General features: G+C 31.4%; 1 protein-coding gene across 1 annotated transcript in view; it reads right to left on the reverse strand.

The window, feature by feature from the left end:
- Window positions 1-19,757, reverse strand: part of LOC149479497 (PAS domain-containing protein cky-1-like) — a 93,892-nt gene that overhangs the window by 39,872 nt on the left and 34,263 nt on the right. The window contains exons 4-5 of the mRNA XM_089708072.1: window positions 2,231-2,292; window positions 292-381 (exon numbers count right to left, since the gene is read on the reverse strand). Coding sequence (XP_089564198.1) covers window positions 292-381; window positions 2,231-2,292 — 152 coding nt within the window. The remainder of the gene's footprint in view (window positions 1-291; window positions 382-2,230; window positions 2,293-19,757) is intronic.

Genomic DNA, 19,757 nt, shown 5'->3' on the forward strand with positions numbered 1-19,757 from the left:
ATATATTTGTTTGATGCCTTTGTATGCTGAGCAATAAACGCAAAATATATGAATACATAAAAATGAAAGATCTTGATTGTTTCGTTGCTTGTCTTGATAATCATAATGATTGTACATAAATGTAATATTTCACGATGATCCCATAATGACTCTTTGTAACTAACATAATAAATGGTAATTAGCACGTAAAACAGTTGCTATAAATAAATATCTACATATCAGCATGCATAAAACTCATTCAAAATGACAATTTTCACAAAAACACCAAAAACATTATAAAACAATACATACCATAGAATGCCCCAGATATTCAGCTGCGTTATCAGATATATAGAGGAGTTTCCCATTCTGAGTCATCATCATTAGAAAACCGTTGAGAGCCTGCCGACAAAAAACATACGAGTCAAATTCGTTCATACGAAAACCGGTCTAAAGGTTGGTGTACACGGATATCATAAAGGTTAGAATGTGTCAAAGTTGAATTGATACTCGTGTGCACTTCACCTATAAAGGTGTTAGGAAATACGAGTACAATGGTATATTACAGTTATATTGTTTCGGAATTGACGCTATTTAGAAACGATATAAATGTTATTTTGTGTATTGATTCGTATTACAGGCATCTAAATAATAATGGTATTTTTAAATCATCAATTTCTAGACCTTTGCCAGTTCGGGGAAATTGTAACCGAACTTTTTTAACTTTTTTCTTTTCGTTAAGAGAAAAAGATTTTTTAAATTATAGAGAAGTACTTCAAACTTATAAACAATCTTAGCATTAATATGTATATCAGAGTAAAATTGAATAAACATAGGGTATTTATACCCAGTGAAAGATATTTTAAAGGCGATACATAGCGTGCTAGATTCAAGTGTTTTCGTAGTATATTTGAATCACTATAACACAATCGCTACGAGGATCTTACTGACCATAGAACTAACTAATTTTAGAGTGCTAATTGTATGTTAGTTCGAATAGTTCTTAATGAAAGAAAATACCCAACCGATAGAGGTTTGTAATTCTTGTGCAATGCAATAATGTAAAACAGAAAGACGTTTTCAAGGCTATCCTATGCAGGTATTAATGATCACCATTTCATTATAATTTATAAATATCTAAACAGAAATAAAAGTGTGAAAAGACTCTACACAGTGTTAGATAACAAAATTTTGTTAAATTTAAAATAATTGACAGTCTATGTCAAGAGTTTTCATTACTAGATAATGTTAAATCTTAAATATTTCATATTTTCATTATCCATATTACTGTAAAAAGTTTTCAAATTATAGAAAATATTCTCGAACTAAATCCACGTCTATACAACAGAAAGGGCACAGTTTTGCAACGCATTTGTGCGTTAAATCTCCAACAGTTACACCCGGTGTTATGAAATCCCCATTTGACACTACACAGTATACACAGTTTAATTTATTATTTACTCCAATTTAACTAGAACTAGATTCACTGTGATATTCAATTGTGTTATATTCGCTCTAACAAACTGTTCCAAGACAATCCTGTGTAATTTACTGAGCGACAGATTTAGTGGTTATAAAGTGGTGTTTATGGTTGTTGGAATTAAAAATTTATTTGATGTTTAATCAGGTTGTTTCCCATTTTGTGCATTTTGCAAATGTGAATTGGTAAATTTAGTCTACAAATACAATGTTATTTGCAAATGAAATGAGAGTAATTTATTAAACCTAACAAAAAATCTATTAAAATTTTAGGAGTAATAATAATTAATATGACCAAATACGTTTTAAACGTATTTGGTTTAATCGAAACATAAAAGACATTTTAAAAACAGTGCTCTTGCTGTGAATTAAAATATGACGAATTTACGTATTAAGAATTATAAAATATTATCTTGTTCCATCCTCACTGAATATTAAAACTAATTTTGCTGTGTTTCTAATTTGAAAAATAGCCCACCTCCAAATGATTGGTGAAGAAAAATCACCCCTCACAAAACAGAATACAAAATTACAGAACCGATGTTAATAACTGGTTGCTGTTAACCACGCCTGTTTAATATGTAGTTTACTTAAATTGAAATAACTCTTTTATTTGTCTCTTTCTATAATACGTATATCCCGTATAACAGAGAGTGACAGAAGATAATAATTCTTCGTTGTTTTCGTAGCGTGGGAATCGAATTTATAATGAAACAATTGTTAAATATAAACAATGTCTGATTAACAAATAACAATGATGCGGAATTCTTACCTTTGAAAATCCGAAGTTTGGTCCCGTACTGGGTTGTTGAGTGATGTCGAAGCGTTTGAAAACTGTAACAAAAATAAATACAATTTGTATAAGTATTCCAAACATTGTATTAACACACAGATACTTATATTAAATCAACATAATAATCATCCTTGGTGAGGTGCATTAAAAACTTTTTACTGCAGTTTATATTTGAAGTATACAGTATTTAAACAAATATTAAATGTTGCCTTGATTGACATTCAAAATTCGTATAAACAAAAAAATTCAATCTTATACATGTGCAAAAAAGAGATCATATGAGCAATCAGCATAACCATTTTAGTCATTCAAGTCATTACTTTCTAACAGTTGTATAGAAAGCTCAACAATGCTAGAAACTATAACATTCATATATATCATATTGTCATTTAGAAGATTACACACCCACACGGGTTCTGTTCATAAAACAGTTAATACAAAGATAATGTTCTAAAGAAATGGTACCATTCCGAGGAAATACCATTCGTAAAGGTATGTCCACACGAGCGTCGATAATTCTATTTGAAATGTAAGATTGATGTGGTAAAGAATTAGCTGTGTGTGTAATAGCTTAAAGGTTTAGTTTGTAAACAAATGGGTCATTGACAAATGACACATCCAAAGTAAAAAAAGTGTTTTTAAAATTTTACAATTTATTTAAAGAACGAGTTCAATTTGTGTGTTAAAATGTAAGTAATTTACTACAATGTAGTGTGAAAGGTATGAAATTAAAATTCGCTATTAGTGTTATCATTGTTTATATCATTATTATTTAGTTAGCATTATGAAATAATAGAGCTATGCCATGCTATTATTTGCCTATAAAATTAACAAAATACGTGTTTATATATCAGTAATTCGATCGCTATACGGCTCTATGGTTTCTCTGTCCATAAATAATAATATATGGAGTCGATAAGAGATAAGCAAAGCGAACAATCGATAATTTGAAGCGACCCAGTATGATACACATCGTTATTGGCTTTCAGTACATTGCTATTGCTGTGGATTTGTTACGAATTGTGAATATATGGAATATTGTATATTATTACATAAAAGCAAATTAATTTTATACCTAAAGTTATTAATTTCTAGTTTCTATTTAGTAATAGTGTTTCGATTTATTATATTTATAGTAGTTATAGCTTTTATCGTAGTACTATTTATGTGAATAAAAGAACCATTGTTTGTTTTTATGTTTTTATTTTGGGAACAAATTTCCAAAATTAAAAATTTGAATACATTTCAATTCAGCACTAATAAAAATAAAATATTTCTTTCATTATCCGTCCCTATTGTGATTCGTGATAACAGATAAGCTTTACATAAATATAAACGACATCAACGCGCTCTACAATGGTTGTCCATAATTCCTAACAGGAAGATCGTGTATCGGGTGCTGTTGTAACTTATTTAGTAACAAAACAATCCTTAATTAAAATGTACTTTTTTAATTACCAGAAGCAGTAAAATTATTCAGACGGAAACTGTTAGACGTTCCCTATATAATCACCTAACAAATAGGTATCGTAATTTATCTTCAAACTAATGAAAATGAATTAATTATTAACTAAAGATTCTAAGTTATTGGTATGCGGATTAAAGCAATAACAGTTATATGGTATATACCAAAGACTCGGTAATCAAATACATTCTTGTCATACCTCATTAACCGCATTACATAACTTTCATGCTATTGGTCGTTTCTCGTAATTGAAAGTGCGAATTTTTAATACATATTTCGACTCATTGGTTTAGTATTTGAGTTATTTCCGTTTGGTATTATTGTAGATAATGTCTGTACGTAGTGAGATATTATAATTTGATAAAAGATTTTTTTTATTGTCAATAGGGAAGCGCATAACCACAATCTCGCCTGATGTTGAGCTTTGTGATTTTTGAAAGAGCTTTTATATGAATGTATGTTTTAATATCGAAACTTAAACTAAAATAAAAAGATTTGAGATTATTGATACTATTTATTCAATTAGCATAATATATATACGTCACTACAAATACGCACTTTAAGCATAAAATACCACTTGTATTTACTGGGGGCACATTGCAATCATGGGATATTGGTTCATAACAGCATTTTTAAAAGCTACAATCTATGACCTAAATACGGAAAATTGTAATATGAGATATTGTTGACCTTTTGTAATTACTCTGCCTGGTTAATCATGCATGATATTTGACATTAGCCATTAATATCTCCAAATCAAATCAATACTAAAGCAGCCGCCAGCGAAATTCCTCATCATTGTTACAAAATCGATGTCGTTCCATGCACTTACGAGACAAACATCGTTCATAATTAATCGATTCAATCTATCGATACTTTCTCGACGGCGGCCTAGGCAACGATAAACAATAAGCAGGCGAGCCACGCGATTATATCGATAAGATATCGAATAATTTCAACCTCTAATGGGCCCGCCACGGTGTATAAGGGGATTTACACTTTCTAAACTATCTCAAAAGGGTTTCTGGAGGATGGATTAGAATATTGATAAGCCCGAGCTATTTTTGTTGCCGCTTAAATATGCACAGATTATCAAGAATTCTAGCGTCGATTAGCATAGCAAATGTAATCTCTAGATAGAACTTGATGAGCATTGAATGATAATTTTAATTTTATAGAAGCATGTTTATTAGTAAATTCTTATTTACTATATGTGTGGTAATATTAAATGGTTCGATTATTTAGGATTTTGTTTTGCGAATATAATAATCTAATAAATCACATCTACAGATACTACATGTGTAAACGCATTCTAGATGCAATGTATTACTATTTCTTTACGTCATACATTTTTTGATACACGTATTAAACATTTTTACGTAGCTGAACCAATTATAGCATTAACATTAAAGTGTTATAAAAATGTGTTACAAAACATCTTAACTATGTCTCGCTACACAATATAAACCCGCGTCACTTGAATTATAAATTATCAATCTATAAACAATGTACCAGTAACAATCATAAAGCAACAAAATTTTCGCATACCGCATTTCCAAGAGATATAATCCCGTCCGATTAGGGCCCTTCTGGCCTCCTCCACTCAAGCGACAGCTCAAGCCGAGGTTCGTGGTCCCCGTCAAGGGGGGACGCCCTTGTGCATGTCGCTACCAGGGTGAACCTTCAGTTCACCCCCGCGTCCGCGTTAAAATGTAGAAGCCCTTCTGGCTAACATTGAGAGACACCACACAAAAAAAAAAAAAAAAAAAGAGATATAAACAAACCTCTAATACAAATATAATAGCTGGCTCGTAGCAGAGATTAGTCAAAGTCTATACAAATCGCGCTCACGAATCCCTAACTGATTCTAATGCGAGGGTCCTGTGACGCCTCTCGCGGTTTCACAAATTGACGACATGAGGATGTGTACGTGGGTAATTAATGTAATGTTCTTCACGTGGGACATTTTGAAATAACTGCCTATAAAGGAGGAAGGATTGTTACATTTAAATCTATACTAATATTATAAAGCTGAAGAGTTTGTTTGTTTGTTTGAACGCCCTAATCTCAGGAACTACTGGTCCGATTTGAAAAATTATTTCGCTGTTAGATAACCCATTTATCGAGGAAGATTATATATCGTCACGCTAAGACCAACAGAAGCGGAGCCATACGGGTGCAACCGCGGGGCGTAGCTAGTCGAGTAATATGTATAGTCGTTGCTAAAATTTTTTAAGTTTTACGATACCTAATAGTACCTACTGAACTTGTTTGAAGTTAATAAAAATATTATTGAACATCGTACGCACAAACAACACACGTACCTACCGAAAAGAAATACTTAACAACACAATAAAATAGTAACAAATCTAATGATAATAGTGTAGGTATTAAAATAAAATTACTATAAAGAATAGGGTGACCATACGCAAGAAAAACTAAGGTTTTATTTTGGAGTTTAAAAGCTCGCTTAAATATTCTTTAATAGTATCTCAGTCATATAATATTTATAGCTACTTCATACATTGAACATTTTATAAAAACAAGCAAACTCAAACACAAATCTCACATATTAACTTAAATAATTGACGTTTTCAGCACACATATACAAAAAACTGAAAAGCGGCAACCCTAAACATGTATCTCCACGTAATCGTTATGATAATTAATAAGGGCTGACCGGCGATCGTTTTGAAACGCATTCGAGTACTGCTAATCAATTCTAAGTACCACCCATCCATCTGTTAGCGAGCTATTGAAGAATTGACGATTCGTTTATTTTCTTTCATTTGATGAGTTTTATAGTCTCTATATGGCCATGAAAATTATTATTTAATTCGATTAGACGCTCTATTAAGGGACAGGTTCATTAAAAATCGATCAACGCAGTCTGTGGTTATAGAACATAAATACTTTTGAACGTTGATAGTTTTAATTATTATAGACAGATGCAGGTTTTAAGCTCTGTTGTAAATTAGTTATTCATTTATGTAGATTTTGTTAATTAATCACGTCCTTGTTTAATGTGATAATTTATTAGAAATGCTTTATTGTTTATGTTTTATAATACAATGACGACAATGTATGTATAAGTGTAATTTATCTGACATAAATATAATGTCTTATAAATTCTACCTTTAAACCTTTCCTTGGTTTATGAGGGTACATTTGTAAGGATGGTAAAAAAGAAGCATTCTTGGTTAAGTTCTTGGAATAACTTACAGTTTACTTTATATTCGGCTTTATAAATAGCATTACATGAAAATGTAGAGCTTTCAAATAGAGAATCTCTTTTCTTTTCTTTATTATAAACAATCCTTATTATTTTTGAAATTGGAATGTTTATACTTATTAACAATAGATATTAAATAATGCCATCAAAACGAGTTGAACACGATACAAGCCGCAGAGCCTGCAATACCAAATACGATAACCACAATTTTTCCATATCACCTATGTCCTATACTCGAGATCTGCTATGACGTCACCAATCCTCACCCGACTTAATTGCCTCAAAAACCGGTGCGACATGAACCGACCAATCAGAGGTGGGCGCTGAACCACCGGACAGATTGACTAGATACATAACATTACTGGACTAACGAACATCTCAATTTAGCTAACCACCGGCCTTGTTGGATAAATCTGTTTCTATGCGGATTGGAGTATCGAATTGTTAGTTCGGATATATTCTCACGTCTGGTGTTACTTTCTTTTATAATTGCATCCTGTTTGTTTGATATCTTGGCAGTTAGTTGAGTACTACGAGAAAATCTTACGTCGTATGTTTCTTTACTTTTTAAGTCTAGGTAGGTATCTGAATTCGGGACATTTAGTTACATTATTAGTATCTAGAATTAAAGTTTTAACTTCACAGTTTATTTATAAACATTTTCAATGTTTTCAATATTTCTGCTAACTATGATTATATAATTCCGTGTAAGTATATTTTCTTTGGAATAGGTCGTTCTGTATAGTATTTAGTATAGTGGCATTGAACAAAACAGATCAATATTAGAATACTTTATGTCTTTAGATATCTTAAGGTATGTGTAATACCCTACACAATTTCCAATGAAGAACTCTGGAAAATAACCAATCAGCAACCTATAAGACCAACAAATCTGCTCCAGGAAGTGGGGGTGGATAGGACACTGCCTTAGGAGGCCGGAACAAAATATAGCAAAAACAGCTTTAGACTGGACGCCCCCGAATAGTCGTAGAAGAAAAGGTCGTCCCCCTGCATCGTGGAGGAGATCCGTGGTTGCTGAACTAAATAAAACCGGCCTGTCGTGGCAAGAAGTCAAAGCAAAAGCCCAAAATCGACGTGACTGGAAAAAGTTTACTGAGGCCCTATGCTCCTCGAGGAGTTAAAGGAACAATCATCAATACCCTACACACTATTATAAAAATTCTAAACCGTATAAAATCTTAATTTTATCAGGGCGGGCATAACATGTTTTATGACTATATTTTCAGCATCTTTATCAACAAAATAAGCTATCATTAACTTATTAATTAACAACCTCTCCAACCTAAACGACGCTATTCCCGCAATTCCCGTATCTATAATTACGCGAAAAGCTGACGAACAATAGTCTTGTTTATACTAAAATACTAAACCCGAAAAGGCATAGCACGACCAGAGCTTAGATTCGTTCGTGAGGACCATTTCTTTTGTGGTAATTGCCGATTAGCATAAGAAGGTCCACTTGCCCTCGATTTCATGGTGCACCGTAGACATTGCGTAAGATAATTGTGAAAGCTAGTGAAGAAAACAATGTTTTACTTTAAGTGGATACGTATTTTGTGGTGTTTATTTAATTTTATAGCAATTAAATCCGCCTGAATAGGTCTCGGTCTATAAATACGCCTAGAAACGGTTGTGCTATCAATAGTTGTTAACCAGATCACACTGTTGTGCTTTTAAATACGTAAAAAGCTCTGTAAAGAGCTTTGGGTTAGGAATTAAAATATTATAAAGGCATGGACATGAGATAATTCATTAACTATATTTATAAATATGTCCAATAAAACAATTTGTAGCTACTAATTAATGTATAAACGGATTTTTTTTAACATTATGTCTTTTTTCTATGAGATCTTTTCTGAATAATAATAATACTTTTCAAATTACTTTACAACTTAATATGATTATGCATGTGGGGTGTTATAATAAACTCGATGGAATCAAAAGCAATACACGTGTTAAGTAGCTCTTCAATTCCCATGTCTAAATTAATAGCAATTTTGCATTTCTCTTTTACTAAAATAGTTTAGATACATCTGGCGAAGACAAAAACAAAGAATAAAAAAATTAATTCTACCCCCCATTTTTTTTATGGGGGTGTCACCTACAGGTGACACTGGGCATTATTTTAACTTAGGACTCTAAAGGACTAACGAGGTTTTTCTTTTTTTGGTAGGAATAAAATATCGATTTTTATTATAATAATATTTATTTATGAAGAAGTAGAAAAAAATAAGTACATAACTTATTTTTTGTGGAACATGTACCAACACTTTAGAAGTAAACCGATATTGCACTTGGCGCACATTTTTCTAGTGCGTTGGTGATAGTACCTGCATCTTCGCTGTGAGCAATCGAATGCCGAGTGGTCGTCCACAGTTCCAGCACTCCTCACTTCTGTGGGCACTCTCATTTGTGCTGAAACATCCCCAGGCAGAATTACGGTTGCCACATTCCGCTGGAAATCGTAGTAGGTCCAGTTAGTTTCCATCAGTCCTTTGATCAGCCATGCATTTTGGCAAGCTGCTTCTATGCCAAAACCCGTTTTTTATCCACAAATCCAATGCGATCTACTTTTATAATAGGATCCAATCCTTGTTAGTTGGATACGATGGTAACGATGCTGTTGTCATGCCACTTGGCGGTAATAATTTCATCAGAAGCTTTCTAATGTCTTTTTTCTTCGGTATTTCGACTTGTTCTTCCTCGTCATGTACACAATTTTCTCCAGAGACGGAAGTTCTATTTTGACATTATACTTGTGACCAAAACATGCGACTAAAAAATGAAAAATAATAGCGTCATTTTCGTCTCCACTATCTTCGTCAGTCACCACACCATCATCAGGAGGAAATAAAATAATATCGCCTGGGTCTTCTCCGGCGTGCAACTCCTCGGCAATCTCATCTAACGTCAACCTGTAATACGTAAATCAGCTCTAAAACAATATCACGACATAGCAATAAGACAAAATATAAACAACAGTCTTGTTATTACTTACTGAATTAGGAATAATAAAGTTATTATAATGCCCAGTGTCACCTCCAGGTGACACGGCATATTTTCAGTGCTGTAGTGAAGATGCTATTAGTTATTTTTAGCATAAAATATATTTATATTATAGCTAATACATTCATTCATTATATATAATAAGAAAAAAAGCAATACTTACTGTCGGGACATTTTTATATCACTTTATACTTCAAGGAATCACACAAACTCTGACTACTTCAAGTACGCGCGAAACAACTAAACAAATTTGCTAAATATCATATGGTTAGCTTTGCCAGAAAAAAAACATGAATAGTTCAACTAATAAGCTAAGCTAAAAACGTGGTAGAATTAAAAAATAAATTTTCATGTGGTAGAAAAAAAATATTAAACTACTGTCACCTACAGGTGACACTGGGAATTGAAGGGTTAAGTAGATTCATCACCTTACAAAACGCCAATATATCTAACAGGCTGTCAAAACATTACCAAACCGCGTTGCCCATCTGTCTGTGGTGAACCACAATTAACTTTTCACACGCAAGCGTATTAGCCAGTCATGGTTTGGAGGCGTCACATTAACGACCAAAATTTTACGTATTAGTTTGTATTGTGGGTCAAAGGTAAGTATGTTGACAAGACTTGATGCTGTGAAGTTTCACATGTTTTAGAGATGTTTTCACTGACTGCTGTACTGAGTTACGTGAATATTGGAAAGTTATGTGTCTGGAATGGTCTATAGCGATCATTTATTATGGCATGGGTGAATAAAGTACAATTTGATAGTTGTAGATTTTAATGCAAGCCTATGCCACCTTCTGGGCTTCGAGCTTAGGATTTGATATCGTAGAAATTTTAAGAATATCACCATTCGTTCTTAACGTGCAAATAAATAAAAAATACATCTTTTAAATCTTGTTGGTTTTTATATTAAAATTGAGAGGAATTGCTAAAGATTTTAATTACGATCCTACCTGTATCATTCAATTAAATATAGTTAATGTAAAAAGCATGCAACCAATTAACTACTAAAATGTATTGGTTTAACCTTCTGTTAAAAAAATACGTTGTAAATTTTTTATCTATTAATATTCAAAAAGTTATAATTATTTACACAATTTATTAGCCATTGAACACATGATACAATATATATTTAAGTTTATTTTTACATTAAAATTAAGCAAATTAACTACGGGCGCAATATACAATTACATTACCTTGGCATTTTTACGAGTATTCACTAATCAAGTAATCTTGGGCAAAATAAATTTATTTATAAATAAATATCCAAAGAATACTGAATTATTTATGAATATTTAAAAAGCGGGATTTTATCCAATTTGCATATGGCTGTCAATCAATTTAATAAAATATGAATGATTCGTTTTGATGATGGATATGACATTTACAATCAACGGTAGTTGATTAATTATGACATTAAATTAACATAAAAATAAACGGTTCATTTGTTTATGCATGTGTTGATATTTGAAATATTATGTGTTGCATAAAATCAACAAAAATTAAGATATTCATACTTGTTAAGAAAGAACATAACATTTTTTATACGTCAATATAAATTAGAGAAACAATTTCTTGTTTAAATTTAAAAGAATATTCCGATAGATTAAATGTAAATTTTCAATTAACTTTAGTGCCAGTTAAGATAATGATAATATTAAATTTATAGTTCACGCCCATAACATTAATGTATTAATTTTGCGCAAGTATTATTCTAATAAAAACAAACAACAGCGGAAACCTACGTTGCTTGTTTTGTTAATCGATAATCGGTATTCGAATCGATAGTGCGTAAATACAGGTCATTCGATATATAAATCAAGTTCGAAATCGATTTCAACAAGTGGCTATTAATTAAGTTGTAGTTAGATTAGAAATTAGATAGGACTGGGCGGCGATCGTGTCTGATATATGGTAAGGTCTTAAAACTCCCAAGTAACATTGCGTTTGTAACGTAAGAGCTTAATTAGTGTCATATACTTATGTTATAATCGACTTGCAGCCATTGTTAACAAGCGTATTATCACGTACTGAATACTAAATACGTAGAATTCGCAACATTTTTGCTTGAAGGAACAAATATTACTGAGACTTTATAACATAAGCATTAATTTATAAGTAGAGATGAAATATGTAGTATATTATAGCAGTAATATATTATTGAAATACTTAATAAAATATTAGTAATATATTATTGAAATACTTATTATAAATATAATAATTTTTTGAAAATTTTCTCTGGTCGTTGACGTCAAACTGACAGGTTCAATTCAATTGTGAAATTATTGGCCGACATTTGGGACGGAAAAATAATCTCCCGAATACCACAAGAGCTTCAAAATTATCTGGCATTTCCCTCAAGGTTCCCTGGAAACAAATAAAGTCGTCAAGTTTTTCAGGAAAAATCACTCGCGCTTCGCGCTCGTGATTTTTTAACCTTGACTAAAAACTTGACTCCTTCATTTGTTTGCAACGAACCTATCGGAAAATACCCGATAATTTTGAAGCTCTTGTGGTATTATAAGTGATAATTGTATAAAATAAAAATAATTTTAATTGAGTTATATAATATGTTACTTTTGTATACATAACAGCACAAACAGGACGATAGTGTATTTCATATTAATTTAAGAGTTTCCATCCGTTAATTGCACAATGTATAAATTCAATAGCATTGAGTTCAACACTTAATTATAATCTAATGAAGGACACATTCGGTGTAATGTATAATACATCATACAGTGACATGAACAATCAAGTGACTACGAAATATGCAATCACGGTCATTCAATACATCAAATAAATCATTCGTATTCACTAAATTGGCTGTCGACGGTCGACAAATAAAAATTGCGATATAATCGTATATGAAATATGATATACCTTTTCATTAAAACTTCTATATTTTATTTATTCTTTAGCTATGAGATGCGATTGAGTCATCAATATTAATTATGAATTCGTTATGTTTTGAACAATGAGAAAAAATGGTCTATAACTGTCATGTATTGAATGATTGTGGATTCCTAATACGTTCCGCGTTGAATTTGGAGCACTGTATCTGGTTTGGTTAAGCTTTATTCTACTCGACAATTACAATGGAAGGTAAATATATAAGTACTTAACAAACATATAAAAGTAATAATTATAATATAGCCCTTGACCGCCTACTTGGCACATGATTGACGCATGAGCGTACAACCGAGGGGTGCTGGGTTCGATTCCCGGTGGAGACGAAGAAAAAAAATGGCTCGGTCTGGCAGGACACAGAAGGCTACTTGTCCCTAAAGAAAATCGATCAGTGAAACAGATGTATGCATAATACATCTGCCCCTTACCCCACTAGAGGTCACGGGCCTTCACTTATAATATAGCCCTTTATGTAAAGAACTGTTACTAGTAGGTATAGCTATAAAATACATAAAAGCATTTTATGTGCCTGATAGCCACATGATATCAAATAAATAAACATTTAGACATTTTCATTATTATTTTCGATTCGAATTGATTTAGAAGGTACTGTTATCCTCTACTTATCTGTTCTGAGTCTTTTTTCTTTAAATATCGAATAAAATGGTACCAACAAAAACAATTTATTAAATTAACATTGTCAATGAAAGCTTTGGCATTCAAACCAAGTGCATACTTTTATGGGTACAATAATTATTGACCGTTCAAAACGTTAGATCATTTGGCCCTTTGATTGACCGAATCAGTCATTATACTCCGACCTCTGTCATATCCATCTAGGTAATTTTTATTAAAACAATTGTGTAGAAGCATTGCTGTATAAGGTCATGTCATACTAAATATAATTGTCGATTGATGTATTGATGACTGTGACCTCGCGAGTGACAGTTGCCCGAAAAAGTTATTCACGGTATGTTATGAATGGGCATTCGCAATAATAGGTGTAATTTAAGATTTTTTAAACATGGCAATACGCGGCGTTGCTCTGTGTGTGCATTAGTCTATGTTCGGTGTAATAAAAAAAAATAAGCGTTCCATTTTTAAATTGCTTTCTAGAAGGATTTTTAGAAGTTAAAACATAACTATTCTTCTTTAATAAAATTTAAATTGAGTTAATGAAAATCTATTCGCGCGCGCTATAGAGCTTTTGACTCTATCATAACTCATATATTTGAGAATAATATGACGTACGCGATGATTTTTTTTATCTATACTAATAATCTATAATATTATAAAGAGGAAAAGTTTGTAAGTATGTATGTATGTATGTATGTATGGTTTTCACGCATAAACTACTGGACCGATTTCAAAAATTCTTTCACCATTAGAAAGCTGCATCTTCACTGAGCAACATAGGCTATATTGAATTTTCAAAAAAATTGAGTTCCTTACCAAAAATGCAATAATGTAACCCAAGGTGTAAAAAATTCCCCTATAAAAATGCTGTCATCGCGTGCGCTGCGGAATCTATTGAAGATAGAACAAAAAAATGTTCTACGGTATTATAGAATGGATCAATATCTACAAGAAAGTCCGCGATACCATATGTCCATCTTCAGTAGTTATGTTACTACAACAATTTTTTTACGTTTTCAAAGTAAATAGAAGTGCCGACAGTAATCAAACCATGTTATCCATACACATATATTATTCCTTATCCCAGCAAAATACTTTTTAAATAAAAAAATGGATATTCCATTCAAAAGATATAACGAATTTTTAAAAGTGTCAATCTACAGAAAATAGTAGGTATTAATGAGCAGGCGTAGTGCGGGACGGGGTGAAGGTGATTTTCATGTGATTAAAAATTAAACCTATAGTCCGACCTATATAGTAGACTTTTCACTGTCACGATATCGCTATCTATGCGGGTGAAACCGCAGGGCATTGCTAGTATATTTATATCTTTATTATTAATTAATTAATTCTATGAACACCTGAATCATAATAAAACATAAACAACAAATTATTTAAAACTAAAAATAAACATTAGTACTATTGTATCTCCGCAGCTCTCAGCCTCTCACTGCAATTCAAATCTAACTCGATTATTTGTTTATCTTAAACACTAACCCAGGAAACATAATATGCTCTAGCTCGCAATGCGTAGAATAATGGTCAAAAGAACATACGTTTATATCTCTAAATATTTACGATTATTATCACTATTATTTCGCAGGCATCTCTTGAGATAAGACAAAAGACTGTTTGAATAAGAAAACGAAGATAACAATATACTTAGATGTAATAAGTGTTAATAGTAATAAGTCTAGATAATTTTACAAGCATTTGTATACGATTGTATAAACTCAATTCCGTGTTATATTTTTAGTGTTCTGTGTAAGAATGAAAGAGCTTTCGTAACAAAATTCATATTACGTTTAAGTAACTGGCTGCTGCAGCATTCTTTTAATATTCCTAAAATACATAATAGTTATATTTTACAGGATAAAAAATTAAAAAAGAATGATTTCCGATTCATTGTCAATATTTTGTAATACAGTCGTTGTATTACGTATGTGGAACGTACATAAATCTTTTTCGACGTTAAAATAATTACAAATGATTACGTTTTTAATATTTGTTTGACAGCTAAACCCAAAAGCTCACGCTATAACAGACCACAATGCCATACAACATTCAACATCTTTCAACGATTCGAATCGGTTATTGTGCGAGTCGTAATCGCGTATCGAAATCGATTATTACAATCGATATGAAAATAATTATTTCCGACCTTACCGCGGGAGTTAATTGTTGTTAGAATAGCTTGCGAGTTGCCAATTAATTTAATTAAGAATAATTCGGCAATGATACTGGGTTGCTTAAGTGGGACTACCGACAGATTTTCATAAGAGAATTAACAATTATTTCAATGTTTGGCATGTATGGAGTAGACAGACAATATTAATTAGTTTTAATGACTCTATCACATAGCAGTTCGTATGTTGTTATTTGTTTCGATGAAAATTATGTAACTGATCTGTAAAAGAACCAACGCGGTGGGTACTCTCTCTAGTATTTACGATGATTTTTCAAATACTTAAATTAGGCGCTCTTACAATAAGATACTATATTATATTTGAAATTTGAATTAATCGACATGAGACACCAGGCTCAATTGAAATCTTATTGTATTATATCTCATTGAAATATACTATTTTGATTTTATAAAAGCTGTTTAAGTTGCTCTTCATTTCAGTGTGAAATTACTCTACAATACAAAATTAAACTAATGTTTCTTTTGCTTATGCAAGTAACGGGTGGATTTGCATAAAAATATGTCTGCCAGTTATCACGATGAGGTCATACAAATCCGTGTCATATTTAACTTGTAAAAAACACGATAATTTTACTATTACCGCTTAAAAGTTAAGCGGAGAGAATCACAAATTCAAGGTTGCGAAACCAGTTGATTTTGAGAAATATTCATATTGTGTTTATTAAAATACATTGTAATGTTGATATTCTAGCTTATAGTGTCAGGTTAGACGTGTAGGGCCAGCCACGCGGACCTTGACCCACAAAACTGTATGTGACCTAATAAGTTGTACTGAGCTAGAGATTGTATGATACCTACTGAGTTTTAAGAGATAAAAATAAACTTATAAGCTTGGACACATTTCATAACTAACACCTTGAGTGTATTTTAGAATAATGAATTTTAATTGCTTTTGAAAGTTACCTAAGTGTTTTTTTCTATTCATAATAAAAGTTAGTACTTAAACTCATGCTTAATATATTTTATTGAAACCTTCGCTATCGTACATTAGACTTTAAATGTTTCATTAAACCTATATTATTGCATTTATTACATTTTTAATTTGATATATACACTCAATTTGCAGATTTATATAGATATCCTAACACAAATTTTATACAAAATGTATAGACTCCATTCTGCAGATATTACAAAAAACCCTGCAGAAAAACGTTCGCAAATAAAGGTCCAGGAAGCTAAACGTATTAGATCGAAACATGTAATCCATAATTTACAAGGGCTGTAGCATCTACACCTGTCGTTGGCTCAGTAACAAGTGAGTAAGTAATTTTCTACTGGTTTTAAAATTCAAATTTATGCTAATGTGACAACGCGCTGCGTTAGCTAATTGGATTAAAACACACGTGCACCGTATTTATATATGTTCGCTTGTTGTTTATGACCTACCCTAAATACATTTTTTATTTAAATACATTCAGCTTGGCTAATGTTTGTTTTACAGGATAATTGCAAAAATATTGTTTGCAGTTCTGTGATTTTGGGTTAAAATAAATAATTTATTTTTTAGCTATGCAAAGCATGTTTCTAGTAGATTAATAATGAAATTAATTATAACAATAACAAACGTGAAAAGTTATTAAAATGGTGCCTCCAACGTTTTAAATTTATAGATTCCGTTATTGTTGATTGGTCTGTGTCATTTGCATATTTGGCATATTGATTATTGTGCCATATTTTTGATGAAAGAATAAAATTGGACTTATTTATTTAGGCGTAATATAAGGTAAATACAAGAACAAATAATTACTCTGTAGTTTAGTATGTGTTTATAAGTGTTTAATACTTTAATCAATAAAGTTGTATGTGACAATTATTTTCACAGATTATTTTGATAAACGAACTATCAAAGTTGCAGTATCGATTTAAAATTAATTGATACAATAAGTTTTTGTGCGCATATATAAAGTTATTTTATCTGTAGTTACGGTATTTTTATTTTCCACCTTATTTTGTGAGAAAACGAGGTGTGAACACAAGTTAGTAATCGTCAATTGTAATTATCTTTAATAACTGTAGAATTATAAAATCAAACGAAGCTATGATTTACATGCAATTTAAATACCGTCTTGTAACAAATCTCGATTTCTCAGTGGCTCTAATAGGCTTATTACGTGGTAAATAACTATGCTGTACTTATGTTAAATATTTTATTTGAATACATGGATTTCGTTTCGAAGTTATGATTATTACTTGGTACTTGTATATTGCTGATCACAGTAATATTTTTAAAACTTAAGTAAGTTAAGTACTTAAGGCTTTTTGCTTGCAACTTCGTTCAAGTGCACTTTTTATACAAATTTTGACCTATATTTCGGTGCCAATTTTTAGATTAGAAAAATCGAAGTTCCGTCAATATTAATACTTTGAAAATATAATGTAAATACCGATTATGAATGGAAATATATAATATATATAGTATTCTGGTGGCTGTCTCTAACTATTTTGACAATCCTTTACTTCTGTACTGGTGCAAAGTTCATTCGTCATATTATGCTAGGGTTATCCCTATAAAGCATAGGTTTATACCTATAAAGCCAAGAAAAAACTATAAATGATGCTCTAATTGTCTTTAATTTTTTTATTTTTTATTTTGTACAATTCTATCATATTGTAATTTGTAACTTGCATATGGGAAGGGATATTTCCTGAAATAAAACAATTTTATTTATTTATTTTTTATTTATATCAATACAAAACAAATAAAAGCAATATTATGGTTTTTTTTTGCTTACATCGTTTACGTTTACGTTACCTTTAAATTACTTAGAAATGGCTAAATTTTGTTTCAATACAAACCTTTATTAGTTTAGTTTAAATTGTTTACTATATTCTCAAGTGAAATGTAAAGCATACCATTATTCAGGGGCGATCACTTACGCTATATCTCGGCCATCCTTCGCGCGGACTGATCAATGAGCCCCGCTAAATAGCGATTTGAAAATGTACATATTTTAGATACGAACTGTTTTTATTTAACTGTGTGTTAAGTACTCGATAGGCTAAATGTGGACGATTAGTTGGGGCTTGTATCTTTGGAACAAATTGACGGGTTTCTGGGAAGTTGACTTTTAGGCGGTTTAGAACTTATACTATTTATCGATGCCACAGCCTGATATTTTCGAATTTTACTAACATTAATTAATAATTGATACATAATAGTAAAATGTAGCTTTTATTTACCCCTTAAAACATAAGGGCTAGCTGGATATGGGTATTTTTTTATGAAAAATTTTATGTTTTGTTCACATACCTATTTGATTGATTATTATTATACCATAAGATAAATTGGAAACGGAAAATCTTAATAAGTACGGAAAATAACATACTTTTTAGTACGAATTTTATTTGTGATACCAATATTAAAATAAAGTATTATCCTCATACGCTATTTTCAATAACAAACGAACACGCGAAGATAATAAATACCGTACAAAGAAAGCAAAATCGTAATGCCAACGTAATTGAAGTATCATTAAGATTGCGGTGAAAGAAGCATCCAATACAAAATGCATATTACGGATCCAGTATTCGCGGCAATTAGACCGAAAGCTATATAGTTCCCAGGGTGGTATGCAAAAATTGTTGAGAAAATATTCCGATGCGTGATCGATAATTCGTTAACCGGTTCAAGTAGTTTTAGCATTTAGAACGATATGACTGGGAACTGGGAACGGTGTTACGCATCGGTGTAATTGCTGTTCTTTGTTTATTTCTGGATGAAAAAACTGTGATTAAAGGTGAGGAATGCGTACTTAGTTGCATATAGATTGGTTATAGCCTATAGGAATCTATAGTGCCTTAGGAGAGGCCTTTGTCCAACAGTGGACGGAAAAAGGCTGAAGAGAGAGAGACAGAGAGAATATTTACTTTAGGTAATAATAAAACAAAACATCATACATATGACTACATGTTGTATAAAAATATCATTATAATTGATAGAATTTAATGCGCAAGTCACATATTTTTAAACCAATTAAGCTTTCACAAGTATAGTTAAAAAAGTGGTAGTACCTAGTGGTAGTTGATT

Source organism: Colias philodice, chromosome 20, assembly GCF_061535455.1.
Source record: "Colias philodice isolate Cphi_HAF_F1 chromosome 20, ilColPhil1 Martin Lab GWU primary, whole genome shotgun sequence".
Classification (NCBI taxonomy): Eukaryota; Metazoa; Arthropoda; class Insecta; order Lepidoptera; family Pieridae; genus Colias; species Colias philodice.